Source organism: Salvelinus namaycush, chromosome 17 (assembly GCF_016432855.1).
Source record: "Salvelinus namaycush isolate Seneca chromosome 17, SaNama_1.0, whole genome shotgun sequence".
Lineage (NCBI taxonomy): Eukaryota > Metazoa > Chordata > Actinopteri > Salmoniformes > Salmonidae > Salvelinus > Salvelinus namaycush.
The window spans coordinates 10262459-10284386 of NC_052323.1; the positions used below are offsets into that span (position 1 = coordinate 10262459).

Here is a 21928-nt window from a genome sequence, read left to right on the forward strand (position 1 = left end):
CGCATAGGTTGGATTGAGCGTATGCATCGAGTTGTATGCGTAAATGGCTTGACAGAAATGGTAGCAGAAGGCGAATGTCAAACTTTTGTTGCACACATATCCAGATGATGCTGCGTACCATTGATGCTGCGTACCATTTTGTGCATAAACACTGTCAGTGTGATCGAGCCACTAGGCATAATTACGAGTGGAGGGGCATTCACGTGCATTTTCCCCTGTAGGAAGGTTGTATGCCTCGTTCAAAACAACTGGGAACTCGGAAATCTTTGACTTCAGACATCAGTGCATTCAAGACAACTTGGAAATCTGAAATAAATTCTGACTGGGAAAAATCTTTTTGAATTGTCATCCAACTTGGAATTCCATGCCAGAAACCCGGGCATCTTTCTAGAGCTCTGACTTAATGACCAGAAGATCACCAAGGTCATGATTTGACCTTGGTTATTTCCGAGTTAGCAGTTGTCTTGAAAGCACCAGCATTTACAAGTTCCCTACATGACATCAATGGACGTAAAATGTGGTCATATCAAGTGTGTGCCTGTACGTGAGCATGTGTGTGTGAATCTTTTGAAGTGTGTATTAAATCAATTCCCAGTTAAAAGCTTGAAGGTTCAATGTAGCTGTTTTTATCTCAATATCAAATCATTTCTGGGTAACAATTAAGTTCCTTACTGTGATTGTTATAAATTAAAATTGTCAAAAATAAATAAAATTAGACATTTCTCAAGCAAGAGTTTTGCCAGGACTGCCTGGGAGTGGTCTGAGTGGGCAGGGGAAAACTGAAAACTAGCTGTTATTGGCAGAGGTTTGGAACTCTTTCTTATTGGTCTATTAAATAATTGAATACACATGAGTGGTTATTGAGATAAAAACAGTTGCATAGGACCTGTAACATGTGTTCATGCTGATCCCATTGTGATGCCATCACTTCCTATGTCAAGTGTCCAATTGGTTATATATAGCATCCTGACCTCTCTATTGTAGGCTACCAAGTCATTGTTTGCTTTGTTTTTTCTTCTCTTTTTTCTTCTCCCTCTTCTTCTCTCAGCGTGATGGAGGGAGAGGGCCCAGAAGGAAATCCCATCGCTGCCTCGTCTCACTCACTTCCTCTGCAAGCAGAGGCGGTAAGCCCAGCGAATGATGATGGTGATGATTGTATCTCAACACTGGGGACTGGGAGCACTAAAGAGACCGCAACACACACAAACAGCATGGGCCAGCTGAGTCAAGACCACCAGACTGAAGAGGTCCCGGCTAAGACCGCTACCACAGACAACAGCCAGAGCCAAGTATTCCTTACTCAGTTCGCCACCACCACGGACGACCAAGCCCAGCAACAACCCACGGAAAGCCTGTCTAACAGTAAACTCTGTGGGTACCTCCTTAAACAAGGAGGTCCCCTGAAGACATGGAAGTCGCGCTGGTTCACGTACGAGGTGAAGAAGAGCCAGTTGTTTTACTACAGGACGGCGCTGGATGTGACCTCTCTGGGGAGAATCCAGCTGTGCAGCGCCACGCTTGGATACCCCCTCCAAGGAGAGCAGGGCACCTTTCACATCGAGACCCCCGAACGCACCTTTGTCCTCAAGGTAAGGCTTATCGAATATTCAATTCAATGGGTATTTAAATCTGAATTTTGATGTTGACAGTTCTGCTGGTTTTCTTGAATGAATAGTTAATTAATTCATGAATAATGTCATTGGTTGGCCAGAGAGTCCCTGATTAGAGGGGAATCACATTTGGGACCCTCAGATTTTCACTATCACCAGGGTTTGAAATGTAGGACGTTGTTCTGAATGTGAGTGTCATCAAAATTTCTGAAAGGTCGTTGTTTTTGGGGGCGGGATGGGGAAGACTGCTAAGAGGATAAAAAATGAGGCAGCGAAACAGTGGTGCTCTTGTATTTGAATACCTGTCTCATGTTAACCCAGCTATTTGGGTCACACAGCTGTGTAGTGTCAATCTACAGTATTTCTCTCAATAAGAAAACAACAGATCCTTTTTGTCAAAGGGCTGAATCATGAGAGCTGAATGGGAATGCTTACTAATACAAAATGGAGGCATCTCTTATTCTGTTTCTCCTTAATGTAGAAGAAACTGTTGTATTATTGTTTATAGTGTCCATGTTTGATATACAGGAAGACAAATACACTCATATTCACACATTGGCATTGGAATACTTTATCTTGGTCCACAAAGGAACATTCTGATTTAAAAAGAACTCAAAACATTTCAGAAGTCATGCATTACAGATATTCTGACTCATGGCACACTCGTGTATGTACAGTAGGCTAACAATATATCTTCTTTCTGTTTCAGGCAGCTAACCAGGAGGCCATGATGTACTGGCTACAGCAGCTGCAGCTGAAGAGATGGCAGCACCGAGACCAGCTGACAGGAGAGTCCACAAGCCACTGCACTGACCACAAGAGACCAGAGGGACAGGGGGAACTACCCACCAACTGCACAGGTACAGTAAGACAGGGAGTAGGATGAAGTGGCCCCAGACACTGATCAAGATTATGTTCGGCCTGACATTGAACGACAGAGAAGGTTGTTCATGTAGAAACAGATCTGGCAACCAGGCTAAGAATACCAGCTGTTCAAATCAAATGCCATCATATTCCATGCATGGTTAATGATTTAGGGAACCACGAAAAGATGAAATAGAAATGTAATACTTCAGGCAGGTTTAAGGCACATCATGGCACTGAACGGTAAAAGCCATCAGACACGTAATCAGTGCCACACTTATAAAATAGGAACAATATACTTTGCATAGTTTCAATATCTGTTCCTCAGTGGGATTTTTTTTTTTTTTTTGGTGAGTTGACGCATTTTATTTGTCCCATGCTTCGGAAACAACAGGTGTGGACTAACAGTGAAATGCTTACATATGGGTCCTTTTCCAACAATACAGAGTTAAAGATAATGCAAATAAAAATAAGATCAGCGTAAAAACACACACAAAATAGCAGAATTGGTCTGGAGTCCGTAAAATGGATGCTATCCACTGCAGTAACATCAACAATGACTGGTTTCATTTATGAAAATGTTGTAACCAGTTGGATCAAGTTTTGCTTTGATAGCTGATTACATTTTCTGTTTGTTGTTGATGTCATACTAAAGTTGGGTCTCCTGAGTGGTATAGCGGTCTAAAGCATTGTGTTGGAAGCGTCACTACAGACCCTGGTTCGATTCCAGGCTGGCGCCTTAGGGCGGCGCACAATTGGCCCAGCGTCGTTAGGGTTTGGCCGGTGTAGGCCGTCATTGTAAATAAGAATTTATTCTTAACTGACTTGCCTAGTTAAATAAATAAATAAAACGTTTAATTTGAATACCTTGTCTTGTATCTCAAATTAACTTTTAATCAAGTATTCTGACAAAAACAATTGTCGCAAGTTATACCGCTCCCTCTTGATACATGCCATTTTAAATGTAATCTCCATGTAGGCTACAAGATTCCAAACACTGCTGCAGAACACACCCTATGACAATGTGTGACGACAATGTCTTATTGCAGAGGTAGAAAAAAACTTTTAATTGTTAATGAGGGGATAAATACAGTCCGTTGAATTGAACTCAAAATTGCAACCAAGCACTACAATATAAGACATTATAAACTGGGTGGTTCGAGCCCTGATTGCTGATTGGCTGAAAGCCCTGGTATATCAGTCCGTATACCATGGGTATAACAAAACATTTATTTTTACTGCTCTAATTACGTTGGTAACCAGTTTATAATAGCAATAAGGCACCTCGGGGGTTTGTGGTATATGGCTGTGTCCTAGCACTCCGCGTTGCATTGTACATAAGAACGGCCTTTAGCCGGGGTATGTTGGCCATATACCCCCCCCACCCGGGCCTTATTGCTTAAATATAAAACAACAAACCTGAGTATACTACAGTCAATAGTTTACTGTAAATCAATGAGGTGAAAACAGACATAAATAAATTGCAGTGTGGTGTTCATATTTACCACAGTCATCCCTTGGCTACATAGTAACTTCATTAATCCTCATCTCCCTGCTTGGTTAGGCACTAGGGATTTCCCTATTCTCCCACTGACCCCTAGCTTTCCCGTAATACTGTTACCCACTTCCTCTCAGTGATTGAGCAAATCCACTGTGCACATCAAGTGTAGCAAGCCAGTCAAGACACATGAACAGAACATTGGGTAACTCATTCATCTTTAACTCTCAAATAGACTTTCATACAAGCATTCTATCAAAAACCAACTAGTGTACATACAAAATGTAAACTTTAATGTTACATTATTCTTGTTTGCACAGTGCAACAAATATTGTAACTCATCATTGTTACACTAAGGTTACTAAGGAAGCAGTGATATGTATTCAGGTAATTGAAGCACTCCGAACTTCCCAGATAGAAATACTATGAGAAGCGTTGACATGATTCCCCTTTTTTTTTTTTTATCAGACCGTCATATCTGTTCTACAAAATTAATTTCTATCTGAACATTCTGTAACGCTGCAGCGTTCTGAACCAGGCCCTTCCAGTGTTTTACCTTTCTGGAGGATCAACAGACTTGTTCCATGCTCCTCTGACAGTCCAGTCAGCTGATGTCTGGCGCTGGGAAACAACTGGCCTATTTTTACTTTTTTTTAAAGTCTTTTTGAATAGAGACCTGTTTTTCAAAATAATAAGGAAGCTCTCCTTGCTACTAGTTTCCGTCATGTAAGATACAGTATTTCCACAATAATAAAATCAGACATTTATATATAAATAATATACAGTCACTTCCAAAATTATTGTCACCCTTGATAAAGATAATAGAAAGTTTGTAAGACACGCAATCGTATGTAAATGTAAGAAAGGTTTGAAATTATTGTTTTAGTTAAATATTATATCGGTGTAGGCTTCTTGCAGTCTACAAATTATTTGTAATTATGTTCCGGCCCCCCGATCATCTGCTCAAGAAAAGATCGTCCCGCAGCTGAATCTATTTGATGATCCCTGCTATATTGTATGCTCAATATACAGTGAGTGTACAAAACATTAGGAACACCTTCCTAATATTGAGTTGCACCCCCTTTTGCCCTCAGAACAGCCTCAATTCATTGGGGCATGGACTCTACAAGGTGTTGAAAGCGTTCCACAGGAATGCTGTCCCATGTTGGCGCCAATGCTTCCCACAGTTGTGTCAAATTGGCTGGATGTCCTTTGGGTGGTGGGCCATTCTTGATACACACGGGAAACTGTACAGTCGTGGCCAAAAGTTTTGAGAATGGCACAAATATTAATCTTCACAAAGTCTGCTGCCTCAATTTGTTTGATGGCAATTTGCATATACTCCAGAATGTTATGAAGAGTGATCAGATGAATTACAATTAATTGCAAAGTCCCTCTTTGCCATGCTTGGTCCCATGGAGTTTACACATGTGTATCACACTTTTGCCCCAGCCCCAGCTAACACACCGGACTCCAACAATCACCTAATCATGATCTTCCGTTTAGAATGCAATTTGATTAATCAGCTGTGTTTTGCTGGGGATGCAGAAAAAGTGTGACACCAATCAGGCCTTTGAGGACTGGAATTGCCCACCCCTGTATCTAGATGATAGCTGGGTGAACAGGCCGTAGCTCAGGTGGTTGAGGTCCTTGATGATTTTCTTGGCCTTCCTGTGACACCGAGTGTTGTAGATGTTCTGGAGGGCAGGCCGTGTGCCCTCGTGAGAGACTACTGTACATAGTCATTGAACACTGGTCACTTTAATAATGTTTACATACTATTTTACCCAAATCATATAGTGTATTCTAGTCAAGGCTCATGCTATATAACTACTGCTGTACACCTTTTCTATTCATATACTGTCTATACACACCATTGTATATATATTCTGACATTGCTCATTCTGATATTTCTTAATTAGATTTTGTGGGGGGAGTTGTGTGTATTGTTAAGTATTACAGCACTGTTGGAGTTAGAAAGATAAGCATTTCGCTGCACTTGCGATAACATCTGCACAATATATCCCCTGCCAGGAGGCTGAAACTTGGTTGCAAGTGGATCTTCCAGCAAGAATGACCCCAAACACATCAAAATCCACAAATGAATTGTTAACTGACTGCAAAATCAACATTTTGCATTGGCTATCTCAGTCCCCGGACTTGAACCCCATTAAAAAGCCGTGGTTTGAATTGAAGAGGGCAGTCCATTAAACGCAGATGAAGGATATCAAGAATCTGGAAAGATTCTGTATGGAGGAATGATCAAAGATCCCTCCCAATGTGTTCTCCAATCTCATAAAACATTATAGAAAAAGGCTAACTGCAGTTATCCTCGCAAGTGGATGGTGCACAAAGTAATGAAAACAGGGGTGGCAACAATTTTGACACCTATCATTTGAAAGAAAAATTTTTTTATTGCTTGTTAAACCATGTTTTTCTCTGAGGAATTGTACTACTATAAACTAAAACCTTTTAATATTTTTTTGCATACAGTATAGCTCAGTATTTGTATTATTTATTTGATAAAGTATATTTTGCTCATCTTTATCCAGGGTGCAAATAATTTTGGAGGTGACTGTACACAATGACTGGCCCTGGCAGATTGCTTTTATCTGTTGCAATAGTTTCGAGAAGAATGTTCATTCATAGCCAACATTCATGTTTCAACTTTGAAACAGATAATAAATGACACACTGGTATTTGCTGTCCAAACAATAGAATGTCTTAAAGGTACATGATCAACAAATTAAGGTTTGACTTCCCTTTTGGGGCCCAAAATGTAGATTTACTATTTAAAGGCCTTTAGGGTCATGGCATTTTCATGAAAAAGATTGAAGGTTATTTTCACCTACACAGGCTTTCATCATTGAAAATAAATGATTCAACATTCCGGTGTTGAAGTATAGTTCATGACCCATGCGTGACCTGGCCAAGGTTGAGATTGCTGGGGTGGGGTTTGGGACAGGAAACAACATTGATAAGATGTGCTTTGATTTTTCCATCTGCAAATTGGAGACATTTCCTGGCAGCGCCTGGCTTGACTGGATCGCAAAGCTATAATGCTCACGCTGGATGCTTTTCCGCTTTCATCTCTGGAGACTTAAGCCACTTATCTACCATTAGTGATTTTACAGGAATGGAGACGTTAATGTACCGTCATTCAATCTGAATGTGAAGATGAACTCAGTTGGATTTTATCCACTTGGTATTAGATAGGACTTGGTAGCAGTACTGTATTACCCAATGGAATTACTCCGTTGCTACGCCACACTTTCTTAGCTAGTCAATTAAATAAGCAGCACCAATTTTACAATAGTATTTCAACAGTAGAATATGAAGTGGTAAACGAAATCTAACCAGGGTAAAAATTGTAGAATGTTGCAGATAGAAATGTCATGAATAGAGCTAACATTCCTTATTCAGAGAGACATATTTCTATCTTATTCAGAGAGACATATTTCTATTTTATTCAGAGACATATTTCTGAGAGTTCCACAAAGTTTGCCTACTGAACGTGTCCCAGGTGATTCCAGCGTGCCCTGCTCTTTCACCCCTGGGGAGTCTGGGTAATTCATGTTTAGGCTACAGCCCCTCTGACAGCTGCAGGAAGTGGTTCTGCATTGCCCAGAGAGAGAGGAAGTGCACGTCTGACACCCTGCTGCGCTAGGAGCAGGTGGCTGCAGGGCCCACAGACTAAATATAGCTGTGGTTACAGCACAACATGGCTACACTACACACAGGCTACAGGCTATTCTGGTCCAATAAATCAACATACAGTACCAGTCAAAAGTTTGGACACTCCTACTCATTCAAGGGTTTTCCTTTATTTTTTACTATTTTATACATTGTAGAATTAATAGTGAGGACATCAAAACTGTGAAATAACACATATGGAATCATGTAGTAGCCAAAAAAGTATATTTGAGATTCTTCAAATAGCCACCCTTTGCCTTGATGACAGCTTTGCACACTCTTGGCATTCTCTCAACCAGCTTCATGAGATAGTCATGCATTTCAATTATCAGGTGTGCCTTGTTAAATGTTCATTTGTGGAATTAATGTGTTTGAGCCAATCAGTTGTGTTGTGACAAGGTGTGGGTGGTATACAGAAGATAGCCCTATTTGGTAAAAGACCAAGTCCATATTATGGCAAGAACAGCTCAAATAAGCAAAGAGAAACAACAGTCCATCATTACTTTAAGACATGAAGGTCAGTCAATCGGGAAAATTTGAAGAACTTTAAACGTTTCTTCAAGTGCAGTCGCAAAAACCATCAAGCGCTGTGATGAAACTGGCTCTCACGAGGACCGCCACAGGAAAGGAAGACCCAGAGTTACCTCTGCTGCAGAGGATAAGTTCATTAGAGTTAACTGCACTTCAGACTGCAGCCCAAATAAATGCTTCACAGTAAAAGTAAGTAACAAGTAACAGCCACATCAACTGTTCAGAGGAGACTGCGTGAATCAGGCCTTCATAGTCGAATTGCTGCAAAGAATATTTGACTGGTACTGTATATCCTTGTGTTATTTTGAAGTGCAAACAGCTTGAATTTAAAAGAGACATAAGATTACCTAAGATATTCAAGTGTTCAAGTCATAGATGTCTGGAATAAGCATGAATGAACAACGTGAAAGTTATGTTATTGTTACTACCCTGTTATGGCTATGGACAACATAACTGAGTTTGCTCCTGGTATAGACACAACCTTTCTACCAACTGGTTTGTGAATTGTGAGGTATTTCATGCTTGTCCTGACAGGCCCAAAATGTTTCACAGGGCTTATGGAGGAACAAAACAGTATATTTTGACTAGTTTCATCCAGCGTGCACAACCTGGCTGGCCAAAAGTAGCCCGGAATTTATTCCGTTCACACAAAAATATACGAATCTCTTGATGTTTCAATGGGTTGGATCTTTCCCCCCAGCTCTCACCCAATGTGATAGTCTTCAGTTCATAGCAGTACAGTAAGAGCAAACAACTTCACCTGAAGAACAAGTTAACACAAGTCTGGTGCCCAGTCATAATCTTTATCCTCTGTATTTCAACCCATGATATCACTCTCATTGTCTATAGCCGGAAGTTTCCTGCTTGTTACATGAGTAGCTGTGTCCTTTGTGTTCCCTGGCTCCAGAGGGTGTGATCCACTGACGTTCTTTGCTGTTACTTCCTGTAATGTAGATTACTTCCTGCCCAAGGTGAAGACCCCGCCAGGCCTCTTCGGCGAGGAGGCCACCAATCTCCCCGCGCCGCCACAACGGAACCCCCTAAGCAACTTCTCCATCAAACACCCTCTGATAGAGATTCAGTAAGTGCCTCATCGTTTTAGATGTTCCCATCTTATCCCATTCATTTGTGATTGAGGCATATGACTGGTCCTGTACAACATACGGCATGGGATACGTTGAAGTAGTTGACGTTGGACGTGATATTCATCGACTTTGTTGATTGTAGTCATTACAACTGTTTGTGGCTTTGTGACTACAGGTGCTTATTATCTGCCAATCTGCTAACATGCCAACATTTTAATTAGTAGCAAAAGTGACTTTGAGATGAAAGTCATTTTTTTGCCTGTACCTTAACAGCTAATTGCTCGATCATCATGGGATTGTTCTAGTAGTGGGTTTTCACTTTCAGTCCAGCTGGTATAGTTGTTTTGTTCAAAAGTGTGGGCCAGATTGATTGCATGTTAATGATACTGCTGTGCGTGCGTGTGTGTTGGTGTGCATGGTTACACATGGTTGTGTGTGTGTTGCTCCTACAGGAACTCAGTGCACAGTCTGTTTTCCAAGCGGTTCTCCCTGGAGCGGAGTCGGAGTGTGTTCCATTTGGAGGTGCCTCCTCCCTGGAACCCACTGAACCCCTCCCGGACAGCCCAGAACAGGCTTGGTACGTCTCACACACCCCGCAGCTTCTGGAGATGTTCTCTCTCGCATACTTCTGCCCTCTGTTGGCAGCTGATTGAAATCAGAAGGACCAGGTTTTCTCATTGTCTGATAACTATGTACAGTATAATGCTGTCATTTCTCTAGTAACATTGTCATTTTTTCTTGACTAAAGTAAAAATAAATTTTCCTTGACACATTAGTGATTTGTCACAGTCCATAATAACCACAGAGCCACGCCCTCTTACACTTTTAGAAAAAAGGGTTCCAAAAGGGTTTTTCAACTGTCCCCAAAGGAGAACCCTTTTTGGTTCCATGTAGAACTCTATGTGGAAAGGGTTCTACCTGGAACCAAAAAGTGTTCTTCAAAGGGTCCTCCCATGGAGACAGCCGAAGGACACTTTTAGGTTCAAGATGGCACCTTTTTTCCCAAGAGTGTATAGGTCCTAGGACTCCCATTGACCCCCTGCTGCTGTTGGTGGACCCCAGGGACCAGCTCTCCCCTGTAGAGGGCAGGTCGTGCCCATTGCCGTCCCCGTCCCCGAGGATCAGGAAGAAGACGAGGGGAAGCTGTGCCACCATGCCTGCTGTGCTCCGGGAAGCTCCTTCAGAAAGCGCAGACAGGACGACCTGCCTCCAGCACGAGAAGCACATACTGGATGAGGATGTCAAGGCCCAAAAGGTTAGAGCTAAGACCAAAGTTCATCAATCACACTCGTAAGCAGTGTCTTCTGATATCAGTAGCAGCTCCATTAAGTTGAATTTTTATTCCCACCCTGCTCCTGCATCCTATCCTCTTATTTCTCCTCTTCCCCCATCCAGGAGCTGGTGTGGCTCCTACACAAGGCCCTGGAGGTGGCTCAGCTGGAGAAGCGGACGTGCACAGAGTTCCTGGCAGCCGAGGGCGAGCAGGAGCGCCTGGAGCTGCTGAGGCACTACGAGCGTCACGCCGCTGACCTACGACGTCGCTTGGAGGAGTTGAAGGCCGAGGGGGAAGACCTGAGAACGAGCCTAGTCCAGAGGGACGCCCACGTGGCTGAGCTGCAGGAGAACGTGACCCTGATGAGGAAGAAGAACCACGCAAAACAGGAAGTGAGGCTCAGACAGGAAGGGTCAGCTAGGGAAGGATTAGAATAGGCATGTCGTCATCATTATCCTGAAAGGATTGGATAGGTGGTTTTAAGCATTACGGTGAAATTCCAAGTAACCAATCAGAATGCAAAGTAGGGGTTAGATCTAGGGGTTGATTTGGGATTCGAGGGTCTATTCTATTCTATTTTGTTCCCAGTGTAGCTCTACACTTCCTGATCTAATGTAGAGATTTACGATATCATTGTCTCTTGGTATCATTCCAGGTGATCCTGAAGCTGTTAGAGAAGGTGTCAGCCTGCATGGCCGACCCTACACGCACAATGTCCACCACCAACGGCCTGGAGGCCCAGACCTTCCGCCAGTTAAATGAGGACACAGAGAACCTCAAGGTTGGTTTGTGGTTTGATCGGTCGACCAGCAGAGTGAAGTCCGGCCTCAAGACCCAGACCAGAACCATAGAGTCTTTTGAAGTAGATTATGTTGGTAGTCCAAATCTGAAGCATTTTTCTTCTTTGCTTCTTTAAATACCCCGTACCCTGTCCTTCCTAGCTCTCTATTAATCTTTTTCACAGGGTGACATTGAGGCCTACAAGATCCAGAACAAGTTCCTGAACTCTGAGATCTACCAGTTGACCAAGCTATGGCTCAACAGTTCCGAGCAGGAGAAAAGCCTAATGGTGAAGGTGGGCCTGCCTAGTCGCTATGTGGGCTATTCAGTGGCAAATACAGTACCAGTCAAAAGTTTGGACACACCTACTCATTCAAGGGTTTTTCTTTATTTGTGCTATTTTCTACATTGTAGCATAATAGTGAAGACATCAAAACTATGAAATAACACATATGGAATCATGTAGTAACCATATATTTGAGATTCTTCAAAGTAGCCACCCTTTGCCTTGATGACAGCTTTGCACACTCTTGGCATTCTCTCAAGTAGCTTCACCTGGAATGCTTTTCCAACAGTCTTGAAGGAGTTCCCACATATGCTGAACACTTGTTGGCAGCTTTTCCTTCACTCTGCGGTCCAACTCATCCCAAACCATCTCAATTTGGTTGAGGTCAGGTGATTGTGGAGGCCAGGTCATCTGATGCAGCACTCCATCACTCTCATTCTTGGTCAAACAGCCCTTACACAGCCTGGAGGTGTGTTGGGTCATTATTCTGTTGAAAAACAAATAATAGTCCCACTAAGCGGGATGATATGGCGTATCGCTGCAGAATGCTGTGGTAGCCATGCTGGTTAAGTGTGCCTTGAATTCCAAATAAATCACAGACAGTGTCACCAGCAAAACACCCCCACACCATCACATCTCCTCCTCTATGCTTCACTGTGGGAACCACACATGCGGACATCATCCGTTCACCTACTCTACGTCTCACAAAGACACGACGGTTGGAACCAAAAATCTCAAATTTGGACACAGACCAAAGGACAGATTTCCACCGATCTAATGTCCATTGCTCGTGTTTCTTGGCCCAAGCGAGTCTCTTCTTCTTATTGGTGTCCTTTAGTAGTGGTTTCTTTGCAGAAATTCGACCATGAAGGCCTGATTCACGCAGTCTCCTCTGAACAGTTGATGTTGAGATGTGTCTGCTACTTGAACTGTGAAGAATTTATTTGGGCTGAAATCTGAGGCTGGTAACTCTAATGAACTTATCTTCTGCAGCAGAGGTAACTCTGGGTCTTTCTTACCTGTGGCGGTCCGCATTAGAGCCAATTTCATCATAGCGCTTGATTATTTTTACGACTGCACTTGAAGAAACTTTAAAAGTTCTTGAAATATTTCAGATTGACTGACCTTCATGTCTTAAAGTAATGATGGACTGTTGTTTCTCTTTGCTTATTTGAGCTGTTCTTGCCATAATATGGACTTGGTCTTTTACCAAATAGGGCTATCTTCTATATACCACCCCTACCTTGTCACAACACAACTGATTGGCTCAAACGCATTAAGAAGGAAAGAAATTCCACAAATTAACTTTTAACAAGGCACACCTGTTAATTGAAATGGATTCCAGTTGACCACCTCATGGAGCTGGTTGAGAGAATGCCAAGAGCGTGCAAAGCTGTCATCAAGGCAAAGGGTGGCTACTTTGAAGAATCTCAAAAATAAAATATTTTTGGATTTGTTTAACACTTTTTGGTTACTGTGTTATTTCACTATTATTCTACAATGTAGAAAATAGTAAAAATAAATAAAAGAGGAAGAGGGTTAGAGTGGATTGCGGTTAGTGTGAAACACTCTTAGCCACTACAGTTGATTGAATTGGGACCTTAGTCTTGATTAGGGGGTGCTTATTTTGTGTTGCAGTGTGCATACCTGGAGGCCCGTAACTGTCAGATAGAGAGTCGTTATCTGGGCGTACTGGGGAAGCTGCAGGAGAACAAGGCTCTAGAACCGGGCCAGCAGGAGGCTGTGAGGAAACTACAAGGAGAGGACCCACTACAGGGAGACCTGAACGACGTGCTCAAACTCAACCCTGTCAGGTAACAGGGGCTCAATAGTCTAAAATGGCTTCCTTCTTTGTCTCCTTGTCTCCTCTGCTTCACTACACTGACAGATGACAGGACTGGATCGTTATTCACCATGCTGCTTTCAGCTGTCATGTCCTGTGATAATTAACAATGAGACATAAGAGAGAGACACATGTTATAAACAATACATTAAATCAACAATACAGTCAGACAATGAGCGAACATTTTTATATCGTCAAAACCATTGATCTTTTTCTTTTGGCTGTCCCTCAGGGAGCACGACGAGTACGGCTTCAAGATCATCCCAGACTACGAGGTGGAGGACATAAAACTGCTGGCCAAGATCCAGGCCCTGGAGATCCGCTCCCACAGCCTGCTGAGGCAGGAGGCCGGGGACAGACTCCTGCTGGGCCGCTGGGCTCAGTACCTGGGAGGCCGCCCGTCCGACAACCTCTGCCCCTCTTCGGAGCTCAAAAGCCTTCTGCGGGGCGGCGTGCCGTGCGAGTACCGCCCACGGGTGTGGCGCTGGGTGGTGAGGGTGCGCACACGCGCGCTATGGGAGCGCCACCCGGATCGCTACCAGCAGGTGGGTGGTATTGGATTAAGCGAGTTCACTTCCTTCCAATGTAGCTCTCAATTTCTCTATCTACTGTACACTACCGTTCAACAGTTTGGGGTCATTTAGAAATGTCCTTATTTCTGAAAGAAAAGCACATTTTTTGTCCATTAAAATATCATAAAATTGATCAGAAATACAGTGTAGACATTGTTAATGTTTTTAAATGACTATTGTAGCTGGAAACGGCTGATTTTTGTATGGAATATCTACATAGGGGTACAGAGGCCCATTATCAGCAACCATCACTCCTGTGTTCCAATGGCACGTTGTGTTAGCTAATCCAAGTTTATCATTTTAAATGGCTAATTAATCATTAGAAAACCCTTTTGCAATTATGTTAGCAACAGCTGAAATCTGTTGTGCTTATTAAAGAAGCAATAAAACTTGCCTTCTTTAGACTAGTTGAGTATCTATAGCATCAGCATTTGTGGGTTTGATTACAGGCTCAAAATGGCCAGAAACAAAGAACTTTCTTTTGAAACTCGTCAGTCTATTCTTGTTCTGAGAAATGAAGGCTATTCCATGCGAGAAATTGCCAAGAAACTGAAGATCTCGTACAAAGCTGTGTACTACTCCCTTCACAGAACAGCGCAAACTGGCTCTAACCAGAATAGAAAGAGGAGTGGGAGGCCCCGGTGCACAACTGAGCAAGAGGACAAGCACATTAACTGCAAAAGGGTTTTCTAATGCTCAATTAGCCTTTTAAAATTATAAACTTGGATTAGCTAACACAACGTGCCATTGGAACACAGGACCGATGGTTGCTGATAATGGGCCTCTGTACGCCTATGTAGATATTCCATAAAAAATCTGCCGTTTCCAACTACAATCATCATTTACAACACTAAATGTCTACACTGTATTTCTGATCAATTTGATGTTATTTTAATGGACAATTTTTTTTGCATTTCTTTCAAAAATAAGGACATTTCTAAGTGGCCCTAAACTTTTGAACGGTAGTGTATGTCTCAATATACAGTATCTACAGTGCATTCGGAAAGTATTTCTGACCCCTTCCCTTTTTCCACATTTTGTTACGTTACAGCCTTATTCTAAAATTGAATAAATAAAATAAAAATCCTCATCAATCTACACACAATACTGCATAATGACAAGCGAAAACAGGTTTTTAGACATTTTTACAAATATAAAAACAGAAATATCTTACACAAGTATTCAGACCCTTTGCTATAACCCAGACTGTAAAAATTATTAACATAGCCTACCTATTGCTCTTGTAATCTCTTTGGCCTGGTCATATTCAGCTGTTTGAATGCATAAGGGAGACGATGTGTTGCTGTTTTTCTTTTTAGTTCTTTTTAGACATGAAATTGGGCTTAGGTGCATCCTGTTTCCATTGATCATCCTTGAGATGTTTCTACATCTGGATTGGAGTCCACCTGTGGTAAATTCAATTGATTGGACATGATTTGGAAAGGCACACACCTGTCTATATAAGGTCCCACAGTTGAAAGTACATGTCAGAGCAAAAGCCAAGCCATGAGGTCGAAGGAATTGTCCATAGAGCTCCGAGACAGGATTGTGTTGAGACACAGATCTGGGGAAGGGTACCAAAACATTTCTGCCGCATTGAAGGTCCCCAAGAGCCTCCATCATTCTTAAATGGAAGAAGTTTGGAACCAACAAGACTCTTCCTAGAGCTGGCCGCCCAGCCAAACTGAGCAAACCGGGGGAAAGGGCCTTGGTCAGGGAGGTGACCAAGAACTCGATGGTCACTCTGACAGAGCTCCAGAGTTCCTCTGTGGAGATGGGAGAACCTTCCAGAAGGACACCTATCTCTGCCGCATTCCACCAATCAGGCCTTTATGGTAGAGTGGCCAGATGGAAGCCACTCCTCAGTAAAAGGCACATGACAGCCCACTTAGAGTTTGCCAAAATGAAATGAAAAGCTGCTCCAAAGCACTCAGGACCTCAGACTGGGGTGAAGGTTCACCTTCCAACATGACAACGACTCTAAGCACACAGCCAGGACAATGCAGGGGTGGCTTCGGGACAAGTCTCTGAATGTCCTTGAGTGGCCCAGCCAGAGCCCGGACTTGAACCCGATGGAACATCTCTGGAGAGACCTGAAAATAGCTGTGCAGCGATGCTCCCCATCCAACCTGACAGAGCTTGAGAGGATCTGAAGAGGAGAATGTGACAAACTCCCCAAATACAGGTGTGCCAAGCTTGTATTGTGATACCCAAGAAGACTTTATGCTCTGTAATCACTTCCAAAGGTGCTTCAACAAAGTATTGAGTAAAGGGTCTGAATACTTTATGTAAATGTTCCTTTTTTTTAATACATTTGCAAACATTCTAAAAACCCGTTTTTGTTTAGTTATTATGGGGTTTTGTGTGTAGATTTGAGGATTTTTTATTTTATATCCATTTTAGAATAAGGCTGTAACGTAACAAAATGTGAAAAAAGTTGAGGGGTCTGAATAGTTTTAGAATGCACTGTATCTGTCTGTCCATCTTTCTATCCATCTACATGAAATCCGTCCGTTATTGTTGTAGCTGTGCCAGAAGAGCCTTACATCGCCCCACCAGGCCTCCAGACAGATCCAGTTGGACCTGTACCGCACTCTCACCACCAATCAGCACTTCTCCTCACCCTCCAGCCCCGCCCTGCAGCAGCTCCAAAGAATCCTGCTGGCCTTCTCCTGGCAAAACCCCACCATCGGCTACTGCCAGGGCCTCAACAGGTGCACAAGACTACCTATATTAATCAGCAGTGTGCTGAATAAAATATAAAAAACAAGAAATACTGCCACCTAATGGACAAAGTTGTAAACTGATATATAGTGCTGACTCCAAAACAATACCTAAACAATGTTCTCAGCTTATGAAAGCCTGATGAAGACAATTATATTTTTGTGAAAATATACTGTCTCGTCTAAAACATGCATTTTCTTCTATCTGGCTACTCAGAGCAGGCTATAGATATACCATACAAGCTTTCAGACTTCAAAACAATCTCTACAGAATAGGGGGTGCCGTGTGGCTCAGTTGGTTGAGCATGGTGCTTGCAACACCATGGTTGTGGGTTCAATTCCCACGGAGAACCAGTAAGGGGAAAAAAGTATGAAAATCTGTGCTCTGGAAAAGAGCCTCTGCTAAATGACTAAAATGTCAAATGAATGACAAAGGACAACTGTGACGTTGGCCACTCCTTCTCCCTTCAGGCTGGCAGCCATAGCTCTCCTGGTGCTGGAGAGTGAGGAGGATGCTTTCTGGTGTCTAGTAGCTGTGGTGGAGGCCATCATGCCTCAGGACTACTACACCAAAACGCTCATATCCTCGCAGGTAATGATTCGGCACGAAGGATATATATGTTTTTAAAGAACGGCATAGATGCGTAACATAAATGGTATCGAGATCTACAGTTCTGTAAGTTCTCCACTGTAGTAAAAATTGTACAACATTATGGGAAGTTGTGGTTTTAACTGATTTAGTTCATTTTAGTTCTGCATCTGTTCCAAAACATGGAACTGAAACTGAAATAGCGCATACAGTTTAATGAACGACGTAATGAATTCAAGATTTGTCACATCATGTCAATATCGGTTAACGCCATCTGCTGATGTGACCCAGTGGGACATGGTGTGTGTGTGGATTTTGCAGGCAGACCAGTGTGTGCTAAAGGACTTCATGGCTGAGAAGATACCCCGGCTGGCGGCTCACTTTGAGGAGCATAGCGTGGACGTGTCCCTCATCACTTTCAACTGGTTCCTCGTGGTGTTCGTAGAGAGCCTGCCCAGTGATATCCTCCTGCGAGTGTGGGACGCCTTCCTCTATGAGGGTACCAAGGTACCCCATCTGAGAGAGACTAGAGCCTGTGCTGGAAACATGTAAACAGCCCCTAGCCCAGAGGCATTCAAATTTGGGCCTCGATGACTGACCTGGTATAAAATTATTATTAGTAGTAAATAAACCACTTCTAATGTAAACATGCGTGCATGTTTTTTGTGCAGGTGATATTTCGGTATGCCCTGGCTCTGTTCAAGTACAAAGAGGAGGACATCTTGAAGATCCATGACAGTGTGGAGATCTACCAATACCTGCGCTTCTTCGCCAAGACCATCTCTGACGGCAGGTGAGGGGCCACAAAAATCATCTACGGTCAAAATATGGATGCCGTGTTATGAAAATATAGCACTATATTAGGTCAGTGTTTCTCGAGTGGGACAGGAACCACTATAGCAGAGGTATTAAACTCCTGGAGGACTGGTGTGTATTTTTTAATTACAGCCCAGCACTAACACACCTGATACACCCCTATGTGGATTTTGAACCATTCCACCAAATCATATTTAGCTTGTCATTTGTAACCCGTTCAGTTGTTGTATTATCTATATGGTTTGCGCTTTTTGTCCTGTACCTTCTGAGACCATTCTTTTTCTGGTGCCCTATTTAGTCGGTGTGTTAATGGCAGAGCAGACGGAGGAGCTATTTTTGCCGTAGGCCAAGACAGACATCACCATATATAATTCAGATAGCAGCAGTGACGGCAGAGCTATGGGCTCAAAACTTGGGAGATAACAAGAGGCTATACAGCCAGAGGAGTGCATTGAGGGCAGTATTCACCACAGTCTGTCTCTTATCTCCAAACAAAGAGCAGATGAGATACCAGGGCTGTGTTTACAAAGGCAGCCCAATTGATTCATTTTTCATTAATTGGTCTTTTGATGTGAAAAGATCAGATGTGATTAGTGGAAAAAATATCAGAATTGGGCTGCCTGTGTAGACATAGCCAGGATGACTTACTCGGCATCACTTTATCAGAAACTCTGTCCGACCAATGCATGCATGTACAACCACACACAGAGATGGAGCTATTGCTCCTGTAAGGGACTCTTTATAAGAACGTCTGCTAAATGTCAATGAGAGATCTAGGGTTAGCTCAATACAGCTTGTTAATTTGTTTTATTTAGCCATGCAGCATATAGATTTCAATTCTACTGTATGGAAAAAAGCAGGTTGAGTAATATTGGGCTTGTCGTACCCTGCTCCCTCCAATAGGAAGCTGACCAACATTGCCTTCAGTGACATGAACCCGTTCCCCATGAAGCTGTTGAGGAACCGGCGTGCGCTGCATCTGGAGCGCCTGCAGGGGGAGCTCAGAGAGCTGGAGGCCCAGCAGAGAGAGTTTGTCACAGAGAGCGCACAGCGCAAGGACTTGGACACTATACTGGTCAGCGAGGACGATGAGGAGTTGTAGTGACCATTAGGGACTCTGGACGGCGATGAATCCTGTGGACTTACTAGGCAACGGGTTTGAAATGCCATCTTGTAGAACAGCGTTTCTCAAACTCAGTCCTGGGGCCCCGTTTTGCACTAGCACTACACAGCTGATTCAAATAATCAAAGCTTGTTGACGAGTTGGTTATTTGAATCAGCTGTGCAGTGCTTGGGCAAAAATCAAAACGTGCATCCTTTGGGGCCCACGGGATTGAGTTTGGGAAACGCTGTTGTAGACTACGGAAGGGCCATCTTGTTAGTGGCCCAGCTGGTACAGATTTGACCCAGGATACATTTGTTTTGTGCCTTTAAGGTAAATAATGTCAGTTATGGTCAAGAACACTAAACCTGACCAACCTTATTCTCACTGAATCATTGAATTAGTATTATTTACTGTATATGCACTGCCAAAGGGAATTAATGCCAAAGACAATTTACACATTTACTACAGTAGGTATTTCAAACTATGGTCATGTAGAGTATTATACATTTCAATTGCATATTTTGTCATGAACTTTGTAGCTACACAAGTGTTATGAAATGTAATATATACAATTTAAAATATTACATGATAACTGCCCTATGTGCCCAAAAGTATGTGGATTCAACTATTTCAGCCACACCTGTATAAAATCAAAACACAGCCATGCAATCTCCATAGACAAACATTGGTAGTAGAATGGCCTTACTGAAGAGCTCAGTGATTGATGTTCTACATGGCACCGTCATAGGATGCCACTTTTCCACCCCAGGTCAACCGTAAGTGCAACACTCACTCCCGGAGTTCCAAACTGCCTCTGGAAGCAACGTCCGCACAAGACCTGTTCGTCAGGAACTTCATTGAATTAACTTTCCATAGCTGAGCAACCGCACACAAGCCTAAGATCACCATGCGCAATGCCAAGCATCAGCTGGAGTGATGTAAGGCTCGCCACCAGAAAACACATTCTCTAGTGATAAATCACACTTCACCATCTGGCAGTCCGATGGATGAATCTGGGTTTGGCGGATGCCAGGAGAACACTACCTGCCCAAATACACTGCTCAAAAAAATAAAGGGAACACTAAAATGACACATCCTAGATCTGAATGAATGAACTATTCTTATTAAATACTTTTTTCTTTACATAGTTGAATGTGCTGACAACAAAATCACACAAATTATCAATGGAAATCAAATTTATCAACCCATGGAGGTCTGGATTTGGAGTCACACTCAAAATGAAAGTGGAAAACCACACTACAGGCTGATCCAACTTTGATGTAATGTCCTTAAAACAAGTCAAAATGAGGCTTAGTAGTGTGTGTGGCCTCCACGTGCCTGTATGACCTCCCAACAACGCCTGGGCATGCTCCTGATGAGGTGGCGGATGGTCTCCTGAGGGATCTCCTCCCAGACCTGGACTAAAGCATCCGCCAACTCCTGGACAGTCTGTGGTGCAACATGGCGTTGGTGGATGGAGCGAGACATGATGTCCCAGATGTGCTCAATTGGATTCCGGTCTGGGGAACGGGCGGGCCAGTCCATAGCATCAATACCTTCCTCTTGCAGGAACTGCTGACACACTCCAGCCACATGAGGTCTAGCATTGTCTTGCATTAGGAGGAACCCAGGGCCAACCGCACCAGCATATGGTCTCACAAGGGGTCTGAGGATCTCATCTCGGTACCTAATGGCAGTCAGGCTACCTCTGGCGAGCCCATGGAGGGCTGTGCGGCCCCCCAAAGAAATGCCACCCCACACCATGACTGACCCACCGCCAAACCGGTCATGCTGGAGGATGTTGCAGGCAGCAGAACGTTCTCCACGGCGTCTCCAGACTGTCACGTCTGTCACATGTGCTCAGTGTGAACCTGCTTTCATCTGTGAAGAGCACAAGGCGCCAGTGGCGAATTTGCCAATCTTGGTGTTCTCTGGCAAATGCCAAACGTCCTGCACTGTGTTGGGCTGTAAGCACAACCCCCACCTGTGGACGTCGGGCCCTCATACCACCCTCATGGAGTCTATTTCTGACCGTTTGAGCAGACACATGCACATTTGTGGCCTGCTGGAGGTCATTTTGCAGGGCTCTGGCAGTGCTCCTCCTGCTCCTTCTTGCACAAAGGCGGAGGTAGCGGTCCTGCTGCTGGGTTGTTGCCCTCCTACGGCCTCCTCCACGTCTCCTGATGTACTGGCCTGTCTCCTGGTAGCGCCTCCATGCTCTGGACACTACGCTGACAGACACAGCAAACCTTCTTGCCACAGCTCGCATTGATGTGCCATCCTGGATGAGCTGCACTACCTGAGCCACTTGTGTGGGTTGTAGACTCCGTCTCATGCTACCACTAGAGTGAAAGCACCGCCAGCATTCAAAAGTGACCAAAACATCAGCCAGGAAGCATAGGAACTGAGAAGTGGTCACCACCTGCAGAACCACTCCTTTATTGGGGGTGTCTTGCTAATTGCCTATAATTTCCACCTGTTGTCTATTCCATTTGCACAACAGCATGTGAAATTTATTGTCAATCAGTGTTGCTTCCTAAGTGGACAGTTTGATTTCACAGAAGTGTGATTGACTTGGAGTTACATTGTGTTGTTTAAGTGTTCCCTTTATTTTTTTGAGCAGTGTACATATTGTCAACTGTAAAGTTTGGAGGAGTAAT

At 43.4% G+C, this 21928-nt stretch overlaps 1 protein-coding gene across 1 annotated transcript; it reads left to right on the forward strand.

Annotated features, from left to right (window-relative positions):
- Positions 1–1052: 1052 nt before the first annotated feature.
- Positions 1053–19265, forward strand: LOC120061888 (TBC1 domain family member 2A-like). Its single transcript, XM_039011666.1, has 15 exons — positions 1053–1589; positions 2320–2470; positions 9151–9277; positions 9734–9858; positions 10289–10536; positions 10677–10946; positions 11210–11335; positions 11519–11629; positions 13259–13434; positions 13696–14008; positions 16562–16749; positions 17230–17350; positions 17669–17854; positions 18019–18140; positions 19067–19265. The coding sequence occupies exons 1-15, from the start codon at positions 1053–1055 to the stop codon at positions 19263–19265; spliced, it is 3000 nt and encodes a 999-aa protein (XP_038867594.1).
- Positions 19266–21928: the final 2663 nt, after the last annotated feature.

Bases quoted from the DNA above. Each gene is read 5' to 3' on its own strand.
- LOC120061888 (XM_039011666.1), top strand. From the start codon at position 1,053: ATGGAGGGAGAGGGCCCAGAAGGAAATCCCATCGCTGCCTCGTCTCAC. The intron at 11,630-13,258 runs GTGGGCCTGCCT...TTTGTGTTGCAG, and splicing joins AGAAAAGCCTAATGGTGAAG to TGTGCATACCTGGAGGCCCG. The intron at 13,435-13,695 runs GTAACAGGGGCT...GCTGTCCCTCAG, and splicing joins CTCAAACTCAACCCTGTCAG to GGAGCACGACGAGTACGGCT.